Below are 18559 nucleotides of genomic sequence, written 5' to 3'. Positions count from 1 at the left end.
ATGCATCATGACCAAATGGGATTTATTCCAGGAATACAAGGATAGTTCAACACTAGAAAATCAATGAACATAATACACCTTACATCAATAGAACAAAGGAAAAGAACAACATGACCGATCATCTCTACAGATGCAGAAAAGCATTTGATAAAATCTAATACTATTTCTTGATGAAAACCTCAAGAAGATTGGAATAGAAGCGAAATCATTCAATATAATTTGGGGCATATATGAAAAGCCAACAGCTAACCTTATGGAAAAAGTATGAGAGCTTTTCCTTTGAAATTGGGAACAAGACAAGGGTGTCCGCTCTCACTGCTTCTATTCAATATTGCATTAGAAGTTCTAGACAGCTCAATAAAAGAAGTAAAAGGTATCTAGATTGGGAAAGAAGCAAAATTATCTCTATTTGTGGATGACATGATCCTGAATATGGAAAATCCAAGAGTCCACAAGAAAAATTCTAGATATATAATAGAGAAATTTAGCAAAGTTGCAGGGTACAAGATCAACAAACAAAAATCAACTGGGTTTCTAATACACCAGCAATGAGAGATATGAAAGGAAAATTACAGAAACAATTCAATTTACAATAGCATCTAAGGGAATAAACTACCTAGGAATAAATTTAACCAGGGATATGAAGGACTTATACAATGAAAATTATAGAACACTGCTGGAAATATTAAAGAATACTTAAATGCAAAAATGTTCCATACTTATGGATTGGAAAACTTAATATGTTAAGATGTCAGTACTACTTAAAGTGATCTACAGATTCAATACAATCCCAGTCAAAATCCTAATAGTCATCTTCATAGAAATGGAAAAACCAATCCTCAACCTTATATGGAACGGCAAGAGGACATCAATAGCTAAAGCAATTTTCAAAAGGAAGAACAAAGTAGGAGACTCACACTTCCTTATTTTAAAACATATTATACAGCTACAGTAATCAAAATAGCATAGAGACAAATAACAATAGACATATAGACCACTAGAATAGAACTGAGAATCTAGAAATAAACCTGCACGTCTACGGTCAACTGATTTTTGGTAAGGGTACTAAGTCCATTTGACAGGGAAAGAAAAGCTTCTTCAGTAAATGGTGCTGGGAAAATTGGATTTCCACATGCAGAAAAATGAAACAGGATCAATGCCTCACATCATATACAAAAACAAATTAAAAATGGATGAAGGACCTAAAGGTAAAAAGTAAAACCATAAAATTCTTAGGAGGAAATGCAGGGACAATGTTGTTAGGCCTAGCTTTTAACAAGGATTTTCTAATATAATAACAAAAGCACAAACACTGAAAGACAAAATAAACAAATGAGACCCTATGAAAATTAAAAAATTTTTTATCAAAATACCTTATCAGACTTCCAGCCAACATGGTGCCACAGAGACAAATACCATGCTGTCCCTGCATAGCAAAGACCCGAAAAACTAAGCAAAACAGAGACCAACGTCAGTCCTGGAACCCTAAGTGCCAAATTAAGGGATAAAGAACTCAGCCAAGCACTGAAGGGAATAATAAACTGGCAAAGGATGGAGAGCAAGGAGAAACATGTGCGGTGGTCCCCTATCAGCTAACGCAGCACGGATTCACCATATCGGATTCCTGCTGGAGATAGGCAGCCAGGGAGCACAGGAAAGCAGCTTCACGGAGCTCACAGCAGGAGACAGGGCACCCAGTAACCAGTGATATATGTTTCCCATCCCCCATATTCTCCCCGCTGTTCTACCTCCGTGCCTCCTGGCTGGCAGTGGCTCCATGGGCTGGGAAGTGCAGCATCCATGCTGCCTGGATTTGCCCCACCCACATCAGAGATCAGTGTACAGGGAGTATGGGAAAGCAGCTTCATGAAGTTCCCAGCAGGTGACAGAGCACCTGGTAACCAGCGATATATGCTTTTCTAACTTCCCACCCTTCTTACCTCCCCTGCCCTCAGCCTCCTCTGCTTCCCACCAGCTGCAGTCTCCTGGCCCTGAGGGAACTGCTTTGACCCTGGGCTGCTTAGATCCACCCCACCCACACTGGATGGCTACCTGAGTGCCATTTGTTGCTGCTGTTGCTTTTTCCAATTTCTTTTTGTTTCTTCTGTGCCTCCCACCACCTCCCCCTCCTTTCTCCTGAACACCTGAATGCATGTGACATCTTTGCTTCCTCTTGAAAGCCTGTGAAGCACCACTCCACTGGGGAACCACTTCCCCAGGACGCAACACCACGCTGCTGGGATCCCCGAGGCTTTTTTTTTTTTTTTTTTGCTTTCTTTTGTTCTGTTTTATTTGTTTCTTTTCTTTTCATAGCTTGGGAGCCCATACCAGCCAGGCTGCACTGCACAGCTTAGGAGCCGCTGCTGCAATTTGTGCAGCTGTGTAGGTGGGATCCTGTGGGGCACTTCTTTTTTCTTTCTTTCTTCCTTTCTGTCACTCTCATTTCTCAATTCTCATCTCTCTATACTTACCTTCTCTTCCTGTCTCCTACATACCTGGCTCTGTGTGACAACTGTACCCCCTCTAGCCAAGCAATATTGCGCAGTCTGGGAGCCACTTCCATGGTTTTTTTCAGCTGCACCTGTGGGACCACTGGGGGTTTTCCTTTTTTTCCTCCAATTTTTTATCCAGTTATTTTTTTTTCTTTTTTCCCTGTTTTTTCCTTTTTATTTTTCTCCATTTCTGGGTTTCTCATCTCTCCACTCCAATGGCAAACTCCCCTAGCAATCTTTTTTTGTTGTTATTTTATTTTCTTGGCTCTTGCTTCTCTCTGTCTGTATTGTCTTTCCCATACCCATATAAGCTCCACACATCACAACCTTCCCCCTCCTTCCTGCCTACCTGCACCATTCACTGAACATCACACCCCCGAGCAGTACAGATACGGTCTACCGAAACCTGCCAAGCGCTGAATCCTGGCCTGCCTTGTTCACCCTAATATGTGCCACAAACAACCCATTCCAGCCCTTCCCCTTTGGCTGGACCTGCCCTGCTGCACCATAGCTGAGTGACTGGCCCCGCCCACTGGACAAGGAAGTGAAAAGTACTGTGACCACAAACGAGCAAACAACAAAGAACGCACAGCCCGCCTGCTCAGACATAATTAAATAAAACAAAAATGCAGGAGTAAACAAACAGATCTACAATAAAGAAATTAATTAATGAATGTCCGAAGACAGCAGACAATATCAAAATATAGAAAATAAAAGGACAGGATGATTCCAGTAGGCATCCAAAACAAAACAGCAGATAACTTTACAGCAGAAGAAAAGGCACTAGAACTATCTGATAGGGAATTCAAATCTCTACTATACAGGCTATCCAAGAGTTGAAGTGGAAAACAGACAAAAATAAGGAAAAAAACAGGCAAATTCATGGAAAAGGCAAAGAAATGGAAGAATTCAGGAAAATAGTACAGAAACAAAATGCCAATATATTCACAACTAGAAATCATACAAAAAAAAACTAGAAATCCAAAAGATAAATAACGGGAATTTCACAAATGAACAGTGTCACAAAAGGGCTGAGGAGCAAGACTGAAAAGATGGAAGACAGGATCAGCAAAATTGGAGACAAACACTTGGGTACAACTCTGAGGAAAAATTAGAGAAAAGAATGATGAAAAATGAAGAAACCCTGAGAATTATGTGGGATACAATCAAAAGCAAAAATTTGCAAGTGATTGGAGTTCCAGAACAAGGGGAGAAAATGGAACCCACAGAGAGGATCATTGAGGAATTGCTGAGAGAAAACTTTCCTAATATCACGAAAGATGGAAGGATAGCCATTCAGGAAGGTCAAGAAACCCAACAGAGGAGAGACCCCAAAAGAAAAACCCAAGGCATATCATAGCCACACTCACTAAAACAAACAAAAAAAAACCAAAGACAAAGAAAAATCCTGAGAACAGCTCAACAAAAACAAAAAGTCACATACAAAAGAGAAACAATAAGACTGTTGTTGTTGTTAGGTGCCGTCATGTCGGTTCCGACTTATAGCAACCTTATGCACAACAGAACGAAACAATGCCCCGTCCTGACCCATTCTCACAATCGTTGTTATGCTTCAGCTCATCGATGCAGCCACTATGTCAATCCACCTCGTTGAGGGTCTTCCTCTTTTCTGTTGACCCTGTGCTCTGCCAAGCACGATATCCTTCTCCAGGGACTGATCCCTCCTGACAACACGTCCAAAGTTTGTAAGATGCAGTCTCGCCATCCTTGCTTCTAAGGAGCATTCTGGTTGTACTTCTTCCAAGACAGATTTGTTCATTCTTCTGGCAGTCCATGGTATATTCAATATTCTTCGCCAACACCACAATTCAAAGGCATCAATTCCACTTGCGTCTTCCTTATTCATCGTTCAGCTTTCACATGCATATGATGCTATTGAAAATACCATGGCTTGGGTCAGGCACACCATAGTCTTCAAGGTGACATCTTCGCTCTTCAACACTTAAAAGAGATCCTTTGCAGCAGATTTACCCAATGCAATGCATCTTTTGATTTCTTGACTATTGCTTCCATAGCTGTTGACTGTGGATCCAAGTAAAATGAAACCCTTGACAACTTCAATCTTTTCTTCATTTATCAGATGTTGCTGATTGGTCTAGTTGTGAGGATTTTTTCTTTCTTTCTTTTTTATTTATTTATTTTTAAATAATTTTTATTGTGCTTTAAGTGAAAGTTTACAAATCAAGTCAGTCTATCACCCAAAAACCCATATACACCTTGCTACACACTCCCAATTACTCTCGCCCCAATGAGACAGCCTGCTTTCTCCCTCCACTCTCTCTTTTCGTGTCCTTTTGGTATTCTTTATGTTGAGAAGCAATCCCTACTGAAGGCTGTGGGCTTTGATCTTCATTAGTAAGTGCTTCAAGTCCTCTTCACTCTCAGTAAGCAAGGTTGTGTCATCTGCATAACTCAGGTTATTAATGAGTCTTCCTCCAATCCTGAAGGCCCATTCTTCCTCATGTAGTCCAGCTTCTCATTATTATTTGCTCAGCATACAGAATGAATAGGTATGGTAAAAGAATACAACCCTGATGCACACCTTTCCTGACTTCAATCAGTATCACCTTGTTCTGTCCGAACAACTGCGTCTTGATCTATGTAAAGGTTCCTCAGGAGCACAATTAAGTATTCTGGAGTTCCCGTTCTTCGCAACGTTATCCATAATTTGTTACGATCCACACAGTCGAATGCAGATAGTGGAGGTACACAGAGGAGAAGATCACCGGAAAAAAGAACGTCAGCAAGCAGAAGAACAGAATGGTTGAAAGAAAAATCTACATCAAATTTGAAATTACAGTAGTAAGTGAGGAGAAAAAGACAAGGCATCAGGAGATCATTAGCCCAGCACCCTTGCCACATTATGCTCATGACCACTAGACATTTGTTCACCAGTGACCCTGGCAGCTCTGCTTCAACATCCAGTTTTAACCCTGACTCAAAATATTCTGCATGGAAGGGTTGTCACTTTTGGGTAACGTCAAGAACGCTGGTCTGAGGTCATGAAATCTAGTTTTAATTCTGGCTGTATCATGTACATTATAGCCATATGACCTGAGCAATACACTTTACTTCTTGGGACCCAGGTTCAAACCACAGTTTCCTCTATCTGTGAAACAGAATGTTAATTTCTGTTCTGCTTGCCTCACACGATGGCCGTGAAGAGGCTTTATATACACCACATACACTACTATATCCACGCTAGAGATGGCCCCAGACTTCCCACTTCCTCAGCTGCCCAGCTTTGTCAATTTTACTGAGAAGCATGTCTTTTTATCCCTGCTCTTGCTCTGATCCAAGTCTTCCTTTGTCTCTCCTTGGACCGTTGCTACAGTCATTTTACTCATCTCTCTGGCAATTCTTTCTTACAGACTTTCAGATGAATCCTTCTAAAACACATCTCCAATAAGGTCATTTCTCCTGTAACACCTCCCATGGCTGCTCATTACACATTCCGGGCTCTGCATGGTCCAGTCTCAGGCAGGCCTACATTCAGTCACACCTCTCCTCACATAGCCCTCTCCAGCCCACAAAGCATATCACTTTTGGCATCCACGCAAGTTAGCTTACAGACCTACAAACTTACTATTTCTCATTTAAATTCCTTTGAATAAGCTGATGCCTCTGCCTGGAACATCTCTTTTCCCCAACTCTGCTCAATAAAATACTATTTTTCCTTCAAATCCCAACCCAATCACAACCTAGAGCACAGGGTACTTTTTTTAAATCACACAATAGGAGGCAACCTTTTCCTTCACTGAGGTTCCATGGCACGTTCCTTATTCTTCTCTTGAAAGCACTCACTGCAAATGGTCTTATACTGTGGTTATTTGTAAATATGCCACGTTTCCCTCACTGGTTTGGGAACATCTCTTAGATAGGACTATGTCTTACTCATTTGCATTTCCTCAGCACTCTGAAGAAAGCTTGCAATATAGTAGATGCCCAGTGAATGTTAGTTAAATAAATTGTTGAGTGTTGGTATATAGTACACGGTTTGCCATGGAGATAAATTTGAATTATGCGTGGGAAATGCAGAGTGTGTGTACGATTTGTGCTGTGTGTAGAGGGATGTTTGCCTTTTATTCCATTTTTGCCTAGATTGAGAATGTAGGGGTACAGATGGTTTGTTAAGGGGGATATGGTTCATATGTGTGGTATCTGCATATGCACCATGAGTACAGGAGAAACTCTGCAGGGCTTCCCCCTCTACTCCTTGGGTCAGACTGGTCCTCTTCCATAGAATTGGCCTTATCTTCTCCTGCTTCCACCTCCATCCCTGATCCTGCTTTCTTACCTTATATGTACGTCAGACTCTAGCCCATAGGCTCCGTGCTCAATAGCTTTCTCAAAAGACATCATGGTGTTCTCAGGCCCAGACTATGAAAGAAAAGATAAATGACAGTCAAGAGAAATAGACTGGGAGTCCGGTGATCTGGGTTTGAGTCCAACTTCAACAATTAATTCCTTATTCTTATCATCTCAAGCCAACCCATTTCCTCTTCAGGGGCTCCTATGGTTTTGAGGTCGCTTTCTCTCACGCATACACCCCATGAACGCCTGTACTCACCCCTGTTCACCATGGTCAGACCTACCATGGGGGCACCTCTATGTCCAAAGAGGGTTGGCTTGGGGCCTAACTTCTCTTTATCTTGGATGCAGGGAGAATGAATCCCCAGTGGCATCATGTAGAGAAACAAAAGGACAATAACAAAAGGCAGTCCAACAACTATTTGTAGAGCTGAAAAAGTTGGAAGAAAGGGGAAGAGAGAAAAGAAGAAAAGGGAGATGAAGACCCATCCCAAGCAACTGACTATCCCAAAGCAGCAGTCTGAGTAAATACCCAGCCCATCGGTTTCACTGACTCTGTGGATTGGCTAATTTACTCTACTTCTGTCACATCCCTACCTACTTTCAGTGATTTGCATGTGAAAGTACAAGACTGTCAAAAATACGGCATTATGTTAAGGCAGCATTACTGGAACTAGAAACTGACAGGGGAATGAATTGTGCAGGGGTACAAAGGGAACGAAGCAGAAGGAATGTCAAGGATTAGCTTCTCAGGAGGAGGAGATTGGCTGATTTCGAGAAAGCCCTAAAGCCTGTAAAGATCAACCTAACATGTCCCTATATTTGAAGGCAGTGTGGTATAATGGAAGGGTACGAGCTGACAGTAACCTGGGTTCAAAGCCAGGCTCTGCCACTTTCTAATTTTTGCATAACCTCTCTGGGTCTTCATTTTCTTCTATAAAATGGGGCTATTCCACTACTAACATCTACCTCATAGAGTTGTTATGACTTTTTTGACTCAAAACAGATACTCAATAAATATTACATGTTTTTTTCTCTCTGTCCTTGCACACATATGCACCCTGTCCACAGCCCATTATTACTGGTCATTCCCCAACACTTCATCTTTTAGACTTCTGAAGACATTTTAAGTTACCACCTATGCTTCATTGACTTTCAAAACTAGGTCTCCAGCTCTAACCTTTCAACCTTGTGAGTATATGACATCTCTGGTTTTTTTCTCTCTCATAACATGGCATCATGCATCTTCTGTATCTAGCTAAAATTTAGGAAGTAAAAAAAAGCATTCATTATTGTCACCTTTAAGTTCTTGCCCCAGAAATATTTTCTAAAATTGATCCTCCACAGACATACATACAAACATACATATGTACAATGGCATCACTATCAATTCAGTCTTTCTCTTGCCTGTATCCTTCTATAAATCAGGAAACAAATACCCTATACTAAACCAATGGTAAACAGGGAGGCTTACAGAGAGATTCTATTGGTTCCTCAGTAGGGGTAGTAAGAGATAACTCTATTCTCAAAACAATTAAGTGTACAGCTGATTCTCTTTTGTTTCCATTATTTCAAGGCAAAGATTGAGAGAAAACCAGTGACAGAACCAAAAATCTTCTCTCCTGCTGTGAGTCCCCAGGTGTGACAGGGACTCACAGGGGCCTGCTTTGAGTTTCTGGGAAGTAACCAGGGACCTATGGGTCTCATAAAAATTCATTAAAACTAGTAATATTTTATAAACCAAACTGAAAGAACTGTGACTCTATCAGCACTCTGGTCAAATAAAATTAAAATGGTCCCACTGCCCCCTCCCCATCCCCGGACAGTCAATGTGTAACGACATAGAAAAAAGTCTTATTTTTCTAGAAGGAGAATCCCTCTTTAGAAGACCTATTTGGTCAGGGAAATAAATACTATGACACAGGCCATTTACGGCAGGGAGTGAGACCACAGGAACATGCCTTAGTACTGAGCTAAACTACTTTCAAAGAGCCATAGGGTTGGCTAGCTACCAAGGCTCTGTTTCACCGTGTGCAGTATATAAGCTAAAGCCAGAGCTGAACGGGTCAGGCAAGGGTCTGTGAAAATGACATACCTTCTCCTTCCAACTGGACCAAGTAGGAGGACACAGGCCATGAAAGGATAATCATCAAAGTTATGCAGACCAGGTGCCAGTAGGGAGCAAAGACCTGGGAGAAAGCCAGAAGTCAGGCTGGATACACCTGGACAGACAGTGCTAGAACTGCTGGATGATGCTTACCTTCAGAGATAGCCCAAGTATCAGCCACTTGTCTCTCCAAAATTTGCATAAAACCCACAACGAAGTGATGGATAGTGCAGTCACTAGCAGAATCAGGATCTGGGAAAACAGAAAGGATCTCAGGAAACAGAAAGAATTTCTTGACTTCCAGGCACTAAGGTGGAACCAGAACTGACCTTGGGGATTGTATGTGTGTTCCCAACAACATCAGAGTCCTCATTCCTCATTCTTTTAATTTAACCTTCCTACAAACTCTCAATATTGGATGGATCCAATCATTCACCTTCTCTACTCCTAAGTCCGTTGTGTGGCGTGGCTAGAAAATATTACACAACCATGTGGTGTGATGACATTTCTAATTTACCATTTCCAGCCTCAACCGGACCCTCAGCCTGAATTGGCGTCCCTATTTCATTCTCAACAATGGCCATAACAAATATTCACTTCTATATACCACTCAACATAAGAAAATAGTATTTTGTAAGTACCTCTTTAATGTATGTTTTCTCCAGAAGACTGTAAGGTTCATGAAGTCAGGGATAGCATTTCTATTATTACTACATCCTCAGAGTCTTGCAGACTGTCCGACACATAGTAAGCATCGAATAAATATTTGTTGAATAGATGAAAAAAGCTGCCAAATCAGACTCATAAATCACAGATCTTACCCAACGCCAAAGTTTGTGAATGATTTAAAGGATACACACAATCATAAGGTATAGGTGAAGCATTTCCCCTTGGAGAAATCTGATCCTGTCAAGAAAGTTCTTTCCTCTCCTGCATTAGGATACATTCTGGTTTGGGACTAGAAATGTAAGGTGTGTTCCGAGCAACATATGCAGAAACACTGCCTCACAGAAGGGGCCACAATGGCTATAGAACATCCCTATTTCATATACCATTAATGATATAACTCCACCCAGCCACGTCCCCTACCCCATAAATCTATAAATTCCAGGTTTATTTAGATTTGCAATAAGCAACCTAGTTATACCAGGTATACCCTCCAAAAAAATTTCATAGATATGGACTATACATTACATTTTGGCTAACAAATACCTTTAGTGTGTTTACCAGGATATTTGGTTATTAGCAGGTTTACAGGGAGTTTTGATTTAGGTCATTCATTCTACCCTGGACATCTCTAGGTAGAAGGGAACTAAGCTATATGCCTGTCACTAACCTTTTCCTTGTTGGGTTTATCATGAGTACATTAAGACTGAAATTCCAAGTGCTACAGAATCTGTCTTGCCAATAGAAGCAGTCTCTCCCCCCAAGTCTAGTAAGCCTGGTCCTTCCTTCCTTGAAGGCCCAACTGAGGTAGTTACCTTCCAAGGGGATGCCAACTGTTCTCATAACCCCCCTCCATCATCTCTCATTGCTGTCAGACTTAAAACTGCAATTAGCTCCCAGAATGCCTCAGGAGATTAAGGCTTACAAAAGAATAGCAAGATTTTGCTCATTTACATTGGCAAAAATCCTGTAGCATATATGTAGGATGCTAGACCAGGAGAAAAGAACATAAGTTTAGATCAGGCTAAATTTATTGATAAAGTTCCATTTGCCAGAGATTCTGGATTCAATATATCAGGATCCAAGTGTTAAGCAGCTTTGGGTCATTCTAATTGTCTTCAATCTTGGTTCTATAGTGGCCTATGCCTAATGAAATTGGGATGATAGCAATGTCTTGGTATGGAAGAAAAAATCCAAAGATTTAGGGAGAAAAAGATGTTGGAACGCTATCACCTGTGATCAGCTCACCTACCCCCATCATGGTCTCTGGGAGGTCTCAGAAGACACTGAAAAATACACCATGGCCGTCTACTCAATTCTGACTCATAGTGCCCTATAGGACAGAGTAGAACTGCCCCATAGGGCTTCCAAGGAGCTGCTGGTGGATTTGAATTGCTGACCTTTTGTTTAACAGCTGGGCTCTCAACCAGCATGCCACCAGGACTCCATGAAAGTGCCACTATGCTTAAAAAGCACTGTTATGGCTCTCCTCTAAAAAAACTGAATAAAGGTGAGAGATGCTGGGCTCCCTGATTTCCAAGGGGATGATGAGATCCAGCTGTAGTCAAAGCCAAGCAGCAGAACTGCCAGGAGAAGGTGAGCATGGTTTCTATAAGAGGTACAAGCTGGAATGGTAATAAGAATAGTTTAACTGGAATAAATTCAGGCCTTCAACTGGTTCATTTTGGTTCGGACCCCTGCTGAGAATCTGCATTTTTAATAAGTTCTCAGACAACGCTAATACTGCTGGTTAGGGATCAATTCTGAGAACCACTAGTAGAGCAGTGGTTCTCAAAATTTATTATACAGGAGAATCACCTGGGGATCTTGTTAAACTGTAGATTCTGACCCAGTATATCTGGGGTGAAAACGCAAATTTTCAGCAGGGATTTGAACGGGAACGAGCCAGTTCAAAGCCCTGGATAAATTGGTAGTGGCTAATTGATCATAATGTCCCCATTCTAAAATAGTGATCTCACTAAGATCTATTCACTTCTGTCTACATTCTTTCCCTAAGGATCTCATGACTTCAATTTTCACTTATTCTGACAACTCTTAAATTTCTACTTCCAGTTCATACTTCTCATTTGAGTAAGAGAAGATTTAAGGGGACCACTCAGCGAATTTGACATGTTCCTGGATTTGGGGAAATACAAGGAATAGTATTAGAGTCACTCTTGGAAAAGTCTATAAAAAAGCAAAAGCCTGGGACTGGAGCTGCTCCTGCCTGTGGCAGAACAAAAGGAGGTTTATTTTGGAAATGAGCTGCATGTCTACAGATAGTGGACAAAGTTGCCAGTTTTCTGGGAACCAGATATGGACCCTTTGAAAGAAATCATGCTGGCGTCATCTTAAAGGGATCCCACAAAAGGGAGGGTCAAAAGGACCTTAACAGAGAAATTTTAGGACAAAGGACAGGCACTGACTCCATCAAGAGAGTTGAAGTCAAGGTTTTCAGCAGAAGGTGACACAGAAACAACCCATGAGGAAAAGATCTAGGAACTGTGCATTTATCTGGTCCAGACAGAATAACTGAGATGACCAGAGGAAGAGGACCCTATGCCCTCTTCAGCAGTATAGGCTTCCAGGCCTGAATCAGGCCCGAACAGGGGAGAGAAGAAATTTTAAGATTAATAAAATTGAAGGCTGGGTTATTACAATGAACCGAAACTTTCAACAACAGAAATAAGAATGTTCTTGAGCTAAAAAAGGTTTTTGTGACTAAAAGGGATTGAAAACTAATGGACCTTTCCTAAGATCCTTGCCTAAGATTTTTTCTGGGTGGGAAAAACAAGGCCACAGAGTGGGTTTAACAGGGAGTGGTGAGAAAGAATGAAGTTTGAATTTGTCTTGGGTTCAACTCCTTCAATAAGCCAGTTACATCTAGTAGAAATTATTTCAGTTAAAATCGTGTAAGTAAATCTCTTCTCTCTAGAGGAAACAACGAAGGACTGACTGACTCTGTACCTAACCCTGAGTGCCAGGGAGGCACAGTCAGTCCTGGTTTTAAGGACTCCTATGAGGATTCAGATGTCCTACCTTATGGCACCAGTGCAGGTATAGTTTGTTCCCTTCCCAAACCAACAAAAATCCAAGTACCTGCAAAAGAGAAAAGAGGAGGTAATTTTGAAATCACCAAGTTGTTGCTCAAACCATTGTTCTGGAGCTCAAAATTCCACAGTCTGGCACTATAGTCACTTCTTGCTATACCTGCACTTCTTAGCCTCTGGGACTTTGACATGCTGTTCCTCTACCTGGAAAGCTCTCTCTCCCCATTCCACTTACCCTTCAAAGCCAGGTCAAATGTTACCTCCTATTTGTAATTTTCTTCTTAATGCAAATGGCGGCTGATTTGGGGGTTAGGTCTTTCTGTGTCAAACAGGAAATCATGAGGGACAGAGAACAGTAGATTCAGAGAGAGATGTCTGCCTTCTGTATACGGGAGTACTAAAAAACTCCAACTGCCTGAAGTTATCCTCCCATATGCTTCCCATTTCCACAGCCTTTTCTCTTCCCTGGCTTGAAATTCTCACACTACACTACACTGCTATGTCAGGCAAAGAGACAGGGTCACCATTGCCAAAAGACTTTTGCTCTAATCTACTTTTCATTTGGGCTAGGGGATTAGCATTTGCACATTAGAAGAGATTTAACAATCTAGCTAATTTAATTTTTAAGGCCCAGAAAGACTGATTCCCTGGGGATGGAATATGAAATGAAATAGTTCAGGGTGTAAAGGTATTACTGATGGGAAGCTACAAGTATCTAAATTACAATACTGTGTGAACCATAAGACACACTATGAAACAGGGGGAATAGAAAGAGGATATGCTGCCACCCTTTAAAAGGGTCAAATTGGTAAGGCACATTCTCTAATAGCACAAGCCTTTTTTCCCCTCTACCTCTTGTACCTAAATTCAAGCAGCTGATATGAAACCAAACTCTTTTAAAAAAAGGGGAGTTTGTAGGTTTTGGGGGCTCTAGAACCAAGTGGGTACCATACCAGGGACAGGAGCACCTCATGAGTCCGCTCAGGAAGAGAGTGAGAGAAAATGGGAAGCATTACTCACCAACAACAACGAAGTGTAGGCAGTCAGGATCCCAACAAGAGACAACAAAACAATGGACCAGTAGAACCAGATTCCTGTAGTTAAGTAAGTGGCCCTGCAAAAATGTATTTCATCCTTAATACACAGCTGAATGCAGTGGAGTTTCTGCCAAGGATGGGACAACACAGGACTGAATGAGGCATAGGAGAACCAGAGAGATAAGAAGATAAGAGGTCTGGGAACAGATTTATGAAGATCTTTGGGGTTATTTAGTTGAAGACTTTGAACACTGTCCTGCAGGCAATTGGGTACATTAGTGGGGTTTGTATAAATGGTAAGATTATTTTTAAAAAGAGTTCCTTAGAACATATATTCAAAAATCATATTCTTTTTAATAGCACAATATAATAATACAGACATGCTCCAGAAAAAACCCAGTGCCGTCGAGTCTATAGAGTCATGCTAGAATGTGAAAAAACGAAAACTTCTTCCCATAATACCAACCCCTTAATCTTGGCAGTTTCCTTATCCATGTGCACATGTATTTTTAATAGAATTGTAATTACAGTGAACATATTAATTGCTCTGTTCTGTGTGAGAGATTTTGGCTCTTTAAAAACAGTCCTAAATATTTCTGTTCTTGAAGTGCTTTATGAGAGGAAAATTACTAAGGATCTGCTAAGAGAAATAATGTCATACTTAGTCTAGGTACATATGCCAAAGAATTTAAACTTTTCATTTCAAGATAGCAGAGTGATAATATGCTGAAATTTCCTCATCTCCATACAAAACCTGGAGAAATTATACTTTAAATATATAAACTATAGATCAATGAAAAAACAACCACATTAAAAATAAGAAGAACCCTAGAGGTCATGGTCCCTAGGCCTTCTGTTAGCCCAAGACAGGAACCACTCCCAAAGCCAACTCTTCAGACAGGGATTGGACTGGACTATGGGGTAGAAAATGATACTGGTGAAGAATGAGCTTCTTGGATCAAGTAAGCACATGAGACTATGTTGGCCATCTTCTGTCTGAAGGGGAGATGAGAGGGTAGAGGGGGCCAGAAGCTGGCCGAATGGACACAAAAAAGAGAGTGGAGGGAAGGAGTGTGCTGTCTCATTAGGGGGAGAGCAATTAGGAGTACATAGCAAGGTGTTTATAAATTTTTATATGAGAGTCCAACTTGATTTCTAAGCTTTCACTTAAAGCACAATAAAAATTAAAAAACAAAAAAACTGAATATTCTCTTTGGCCAGAGACTACAAGACATACCAAGAAGAAAAGAGGAAAACAGCCACCCTAGTAAGAACCTCCCGAGATCCAGACCATACAATGTCTCGCATTCAAGCAAAAATAATCAGGCACACGAGGACAAGACCACATTAGTGAAAGTAAAAACAAACAATGTACAACAGAAAAAGACCCTAACTAGATAACGGAGTTATCAGACATGGACTTCTAAACAACTGTCCTTCATACACTACACTGGGACAAAATTGTGAATTTCATGTGAGAACTGTTAATAAGTGGATAAGTTAAAAATTCTAGAAAGAAAAATATACCAACAAAAATGAAGAAATCAGTGGGTGAATTTGATAGTAGGTAAGACAGAGCTAAAAAGAATTTTTTAAATGAAGAATTGATCAGAAGAAGCTATCAAGAATGAAAGAGAGAGAGATAAAAAATGAAAAATGCAGGTGAAAGGGTAAGAGATTATGGGGTAAAGAGAAAAGGTCTAATATAGATAAAATTGGAGCCTCAGAAGTAGAAGAAATAGAGAATGGGGTAGAAATGATAGTTGAGCTAATGGCTAAGAACTTTTCCAACATGATTAAAAACACTGTATCAGTCTGGGATCACTCAGAGAAGCAGAACAACTATGAGTGTTATAAAATAAGAGTTTATGTAGGAATCAGACCACATATTATGGGAGCTGCTAGAGAAGGTTGTTACATCTGCTCTGATGTTTGGCCTACAATTGCTAGAGGTCAAAAAGGCCAGCAGTTAGGAAACAAAGCTGAACATAAAGTATGAGAGAGCAAGGGCAAACTGAAATTCACAAGAATGAACAGGAACCCATGAAAACAAAAGGAACATGGGTATGTATATCACTACCTCCTTCTGATATGGGTGATGCAAGTGACCTGCAGAAGTTGATACCCTTCACTGAGCTGCATGCTTATCTGGCTCTGGACTTGGAGAAGCTGAAGATCTGGCAGAAGCAGGGAGAGTTGCAGGCCCAAGTGCTGGCCCACGTCAACTCAGTAAGATACCAGATACTGACATTGCATGCAGGCTGCCATAGTGTTCAGGGCCATCACTGACCTTTCACAGTGTAAAATAATGACTGCTGCCTCACTTCTCCCTTCCAAATTTCATTGCAATTCTTCTTGGGATCTCTACTAATCCAGTCCTATATTGGAAAGTGAATTCTGGGAAATATCAGTTTCAGTTTAACTAAGTTGACCCAATTAGTACACCACCACAGTTCACCGATAGTCAACTTGGTATACATAGACACCTCTTTTAATCATCCTTAACTTCTAACACAATGTGATTATCCCTCATACAACCAAAAACACACTAACCCTCCACAAAAAGTATGCTATTAGTGATGCTTATTTGTCTTAATTAAGTATTGATATACAAGGCTAACTATTGTTAACAGATCTACGTTCAATGGGAGGGGAATGGGAGAAGAGGGAAATATATATATATATATATATATATATATATATATACACAGAGCCACATGCACAGAATTCTGGTTCCCATGACCTTTGTCCTCTGGTGTCACAAGTAGTTAGTCATATTATAAGGGAAAAAAGACTGTGCAGATGTAATTAAGGTTACTAATTAGCTGACCTTAAAAGAGGGAGATCAACCTAGATTACCTGGATTAACCCAATGTAATCACATGAGTTCTTTAAAACAACAAAGTCAGAGAGATGTAGTAAAAGGGTAAATCAGAGAAGTCTGAAGTATGAAAAGCATTTGACACATCATTGCTAGTTTTAAAGATGGAAGAGACCATAAGCCAAGGAATGCAGCTGGCCTCTAGAAGCTGAGAATGACCACCAGATGAGAGCCAGAAGGAAAATGGAAGCATCAGTTCTACAATCATAAGGAAATAGATTCTGGCAACAACTTGAATGATGTTGGAAGTAGATTCTCAGCCAAAGCCTCCAGGTAAGAGCCTAGACAAAAGGAAGTAAGTGGAGCTAAGGTGTTTCTACACCCCTGCATTATCCAGAAAGAGGGTGAAAATACCAATTAATGTTAGATTTTTATAATGTTAGACTTTGTAATTTTTCTGGTGGGTACGAAAAGAATAAAGCGGGTAGGGTAGAAAATGGGGTATACCCTGCAACTTAAGAGAGAGGAAAATAAAATAATGCAAAATGCTTAATACCAAAGAAGGCAAGAAGAGACAAAAATGAATATAGGGGTGATGGGACAACAGTATTAGGAAGATTACAGATGTAAGCTGAAATATAGTAGTAATTATATTAGTACAGAAATGTCTTTTATTTGTAACAAACTGTAAATATTGCCAGAGTGGATTTTTAAAAAATCCAACCATATGGTATCTACGAAAGAAACTTCTAAAACATAAAATACAGAAAGATTAAAAAGAAAAAAGACAATGACCAACGGAAATTTGAAATAAAAACCACAACGCCATTTACATTAGCAGTAAAATATTACTTAGGTATACATATATAAAAGATCTATATAAGGAAAACAAAATCCTGATGAGAGAAATTAAAAGAGATCTTAAAAAATGGAGAGATATTCCATGTTCATGAAGAGGTAGACTTACTAGTATAAAGATGTCAATTATTCCCAACACGTCTATACATTCAAAACAATCTCAGAAAAAATCACAGCAAGTTATTTTGCAGATATCAACAAAATGATCCTAAAGTTTACATGAAAAGGCAAAAGACCAAGAATAGCCAGCACAATACTGAAGAAGAACAAAGTCAGAGGACTGACACTACTAACTTCATGACTTACTTTAAAGCTACAGTGATCAAGACAGTGTATACTGATGAAAGAATAGACACATAGATCAATGCAACATAATAGAGAGCCCAGAAATAGACCCACACAGCTACAGTCATCTGATCTTTAACAAAGGGGCAAAGACAATTCCACGGAGAAAATAAGTCTTTTCAATAAATGGTGCTAGAACAAATAGACATCCACATTCATAAAAATGCATCTGGCGCAAAATACTGGTAGAGGAAGGAAAAGACAAGCACAGAATGGGAGAAAATAGTTGCAAAACATGTAGCTGATAAATAACTTGTATCCAAGATATATAAAGAACCCATAAAACTCAACAACAAAAACACAAACAACCCAATTACAAAATGGGCAGAATATGTGAACATCTCACCAAAGAAGATACACAGATGGCAAATAAGCATATGAAAAGATGGTCAACATCATATTTCATCAGGGAATTGCAGATTAAAGCACTACACACACCACTTAGAATGGCTAAAATACAGAACACTGACAACCCCAAATGCTAATGAGGATGTGGAGTAACAAGAACTCTCACTCACTACTACTGGGAATGAAAAATGGTAGAACCACTTTGGAAGACAATCTGGAAGTTTCTTACAAAGCTTAATACAGTCTTACCATACGATCCTGCGATAGTGCTCTTAGATGTTTACCCAAACAAGGGGAAAACTTATATCCACACAAAAAGTTGCACATGAATGTTTATAGCAGTTTTATTCATAATTGCCAAAAATTGGAAGCAACCACAATGTCCTGCAATAGGTGAATGGATAAACAAACTGTGGTACATCCATTCAATGGAATACTATTCAGCAGTAAAGAGACATCAGCTATCAAGCTACAAAAAGGCATGGAGGAACCCTAAGTGCATA

The 18559-nt window shown here is 40.1% G+C and overlaps 2 protein-coding genes across 3 annotated transcripts in view; both read right to left on the bottom strand.

Moving 5' to 3' along the window:
* The window catches only part of LOC126078847 (glycerophosphodiester phosphodiesterase domain-containing protein 4-like), an 80341-nt gene extending 66162 nt beyond the window's left edge, over window positions 1–14179 (bottom strand). The window contains exons 1-8 of the mRNA XM_049889664.1: window positions 14151–14179; window positions 13668–13761; window positions 12637–12696; window positions 9085–9183; window positions 8920–9013; window positions 8005–8082; window positions 7109–7254; window positions 6811–6893 (exon numbers count right to left, since the gene is read on the bottom strand). Of these exons, the coding sequence (XP_049745621.1) occupies window positions 6811–6893; window positions 7109–7254; window positions 8005–8082; window positions 8920–9013; window positions 9085–9183; window positions 12637–12696; window positions 13668–13761; window positions 14151–14179 (683 nt within the window). The remainder of the gene's footprint in view (window positions 1–6810; window positions 6894–7108; window positions 7255–8004; window positions 8083–8919; window positions 9014–9084; window positions 9184–12636; window positions 12697–13667; window positions 13762–14150) is intronic.
* PAK1 (p21 (RAC1) activated kinase 1) overlaps window positions 1–18559 on the bottom strand; it is a 361730-nt gene that overhangs the window by 106062 nt on the left and 237109 nt on the right. The gene's annotated exons all lie outside the window — the stretch shown is intronic.

This window comes from Elephas maximus, chromosome 7 (genome assembly GCF_024166365.1).
Source record: "Elephas maximus indicus isolate mEleMax1 chromosome 7, mEleMax1 primary haplotype, whole genome shotgun sequence".
NCBI lineage: Eukaryota > Metazoa > Chordata > Mammalia > Proboscidea > Elephantidae > Elephas > Elephas maximus.
The sequence above is the reverse complement of the archived record's forward strand: the minus strand, read 5'-3'. Positions and strand labels throughout refer to the sequence as shown.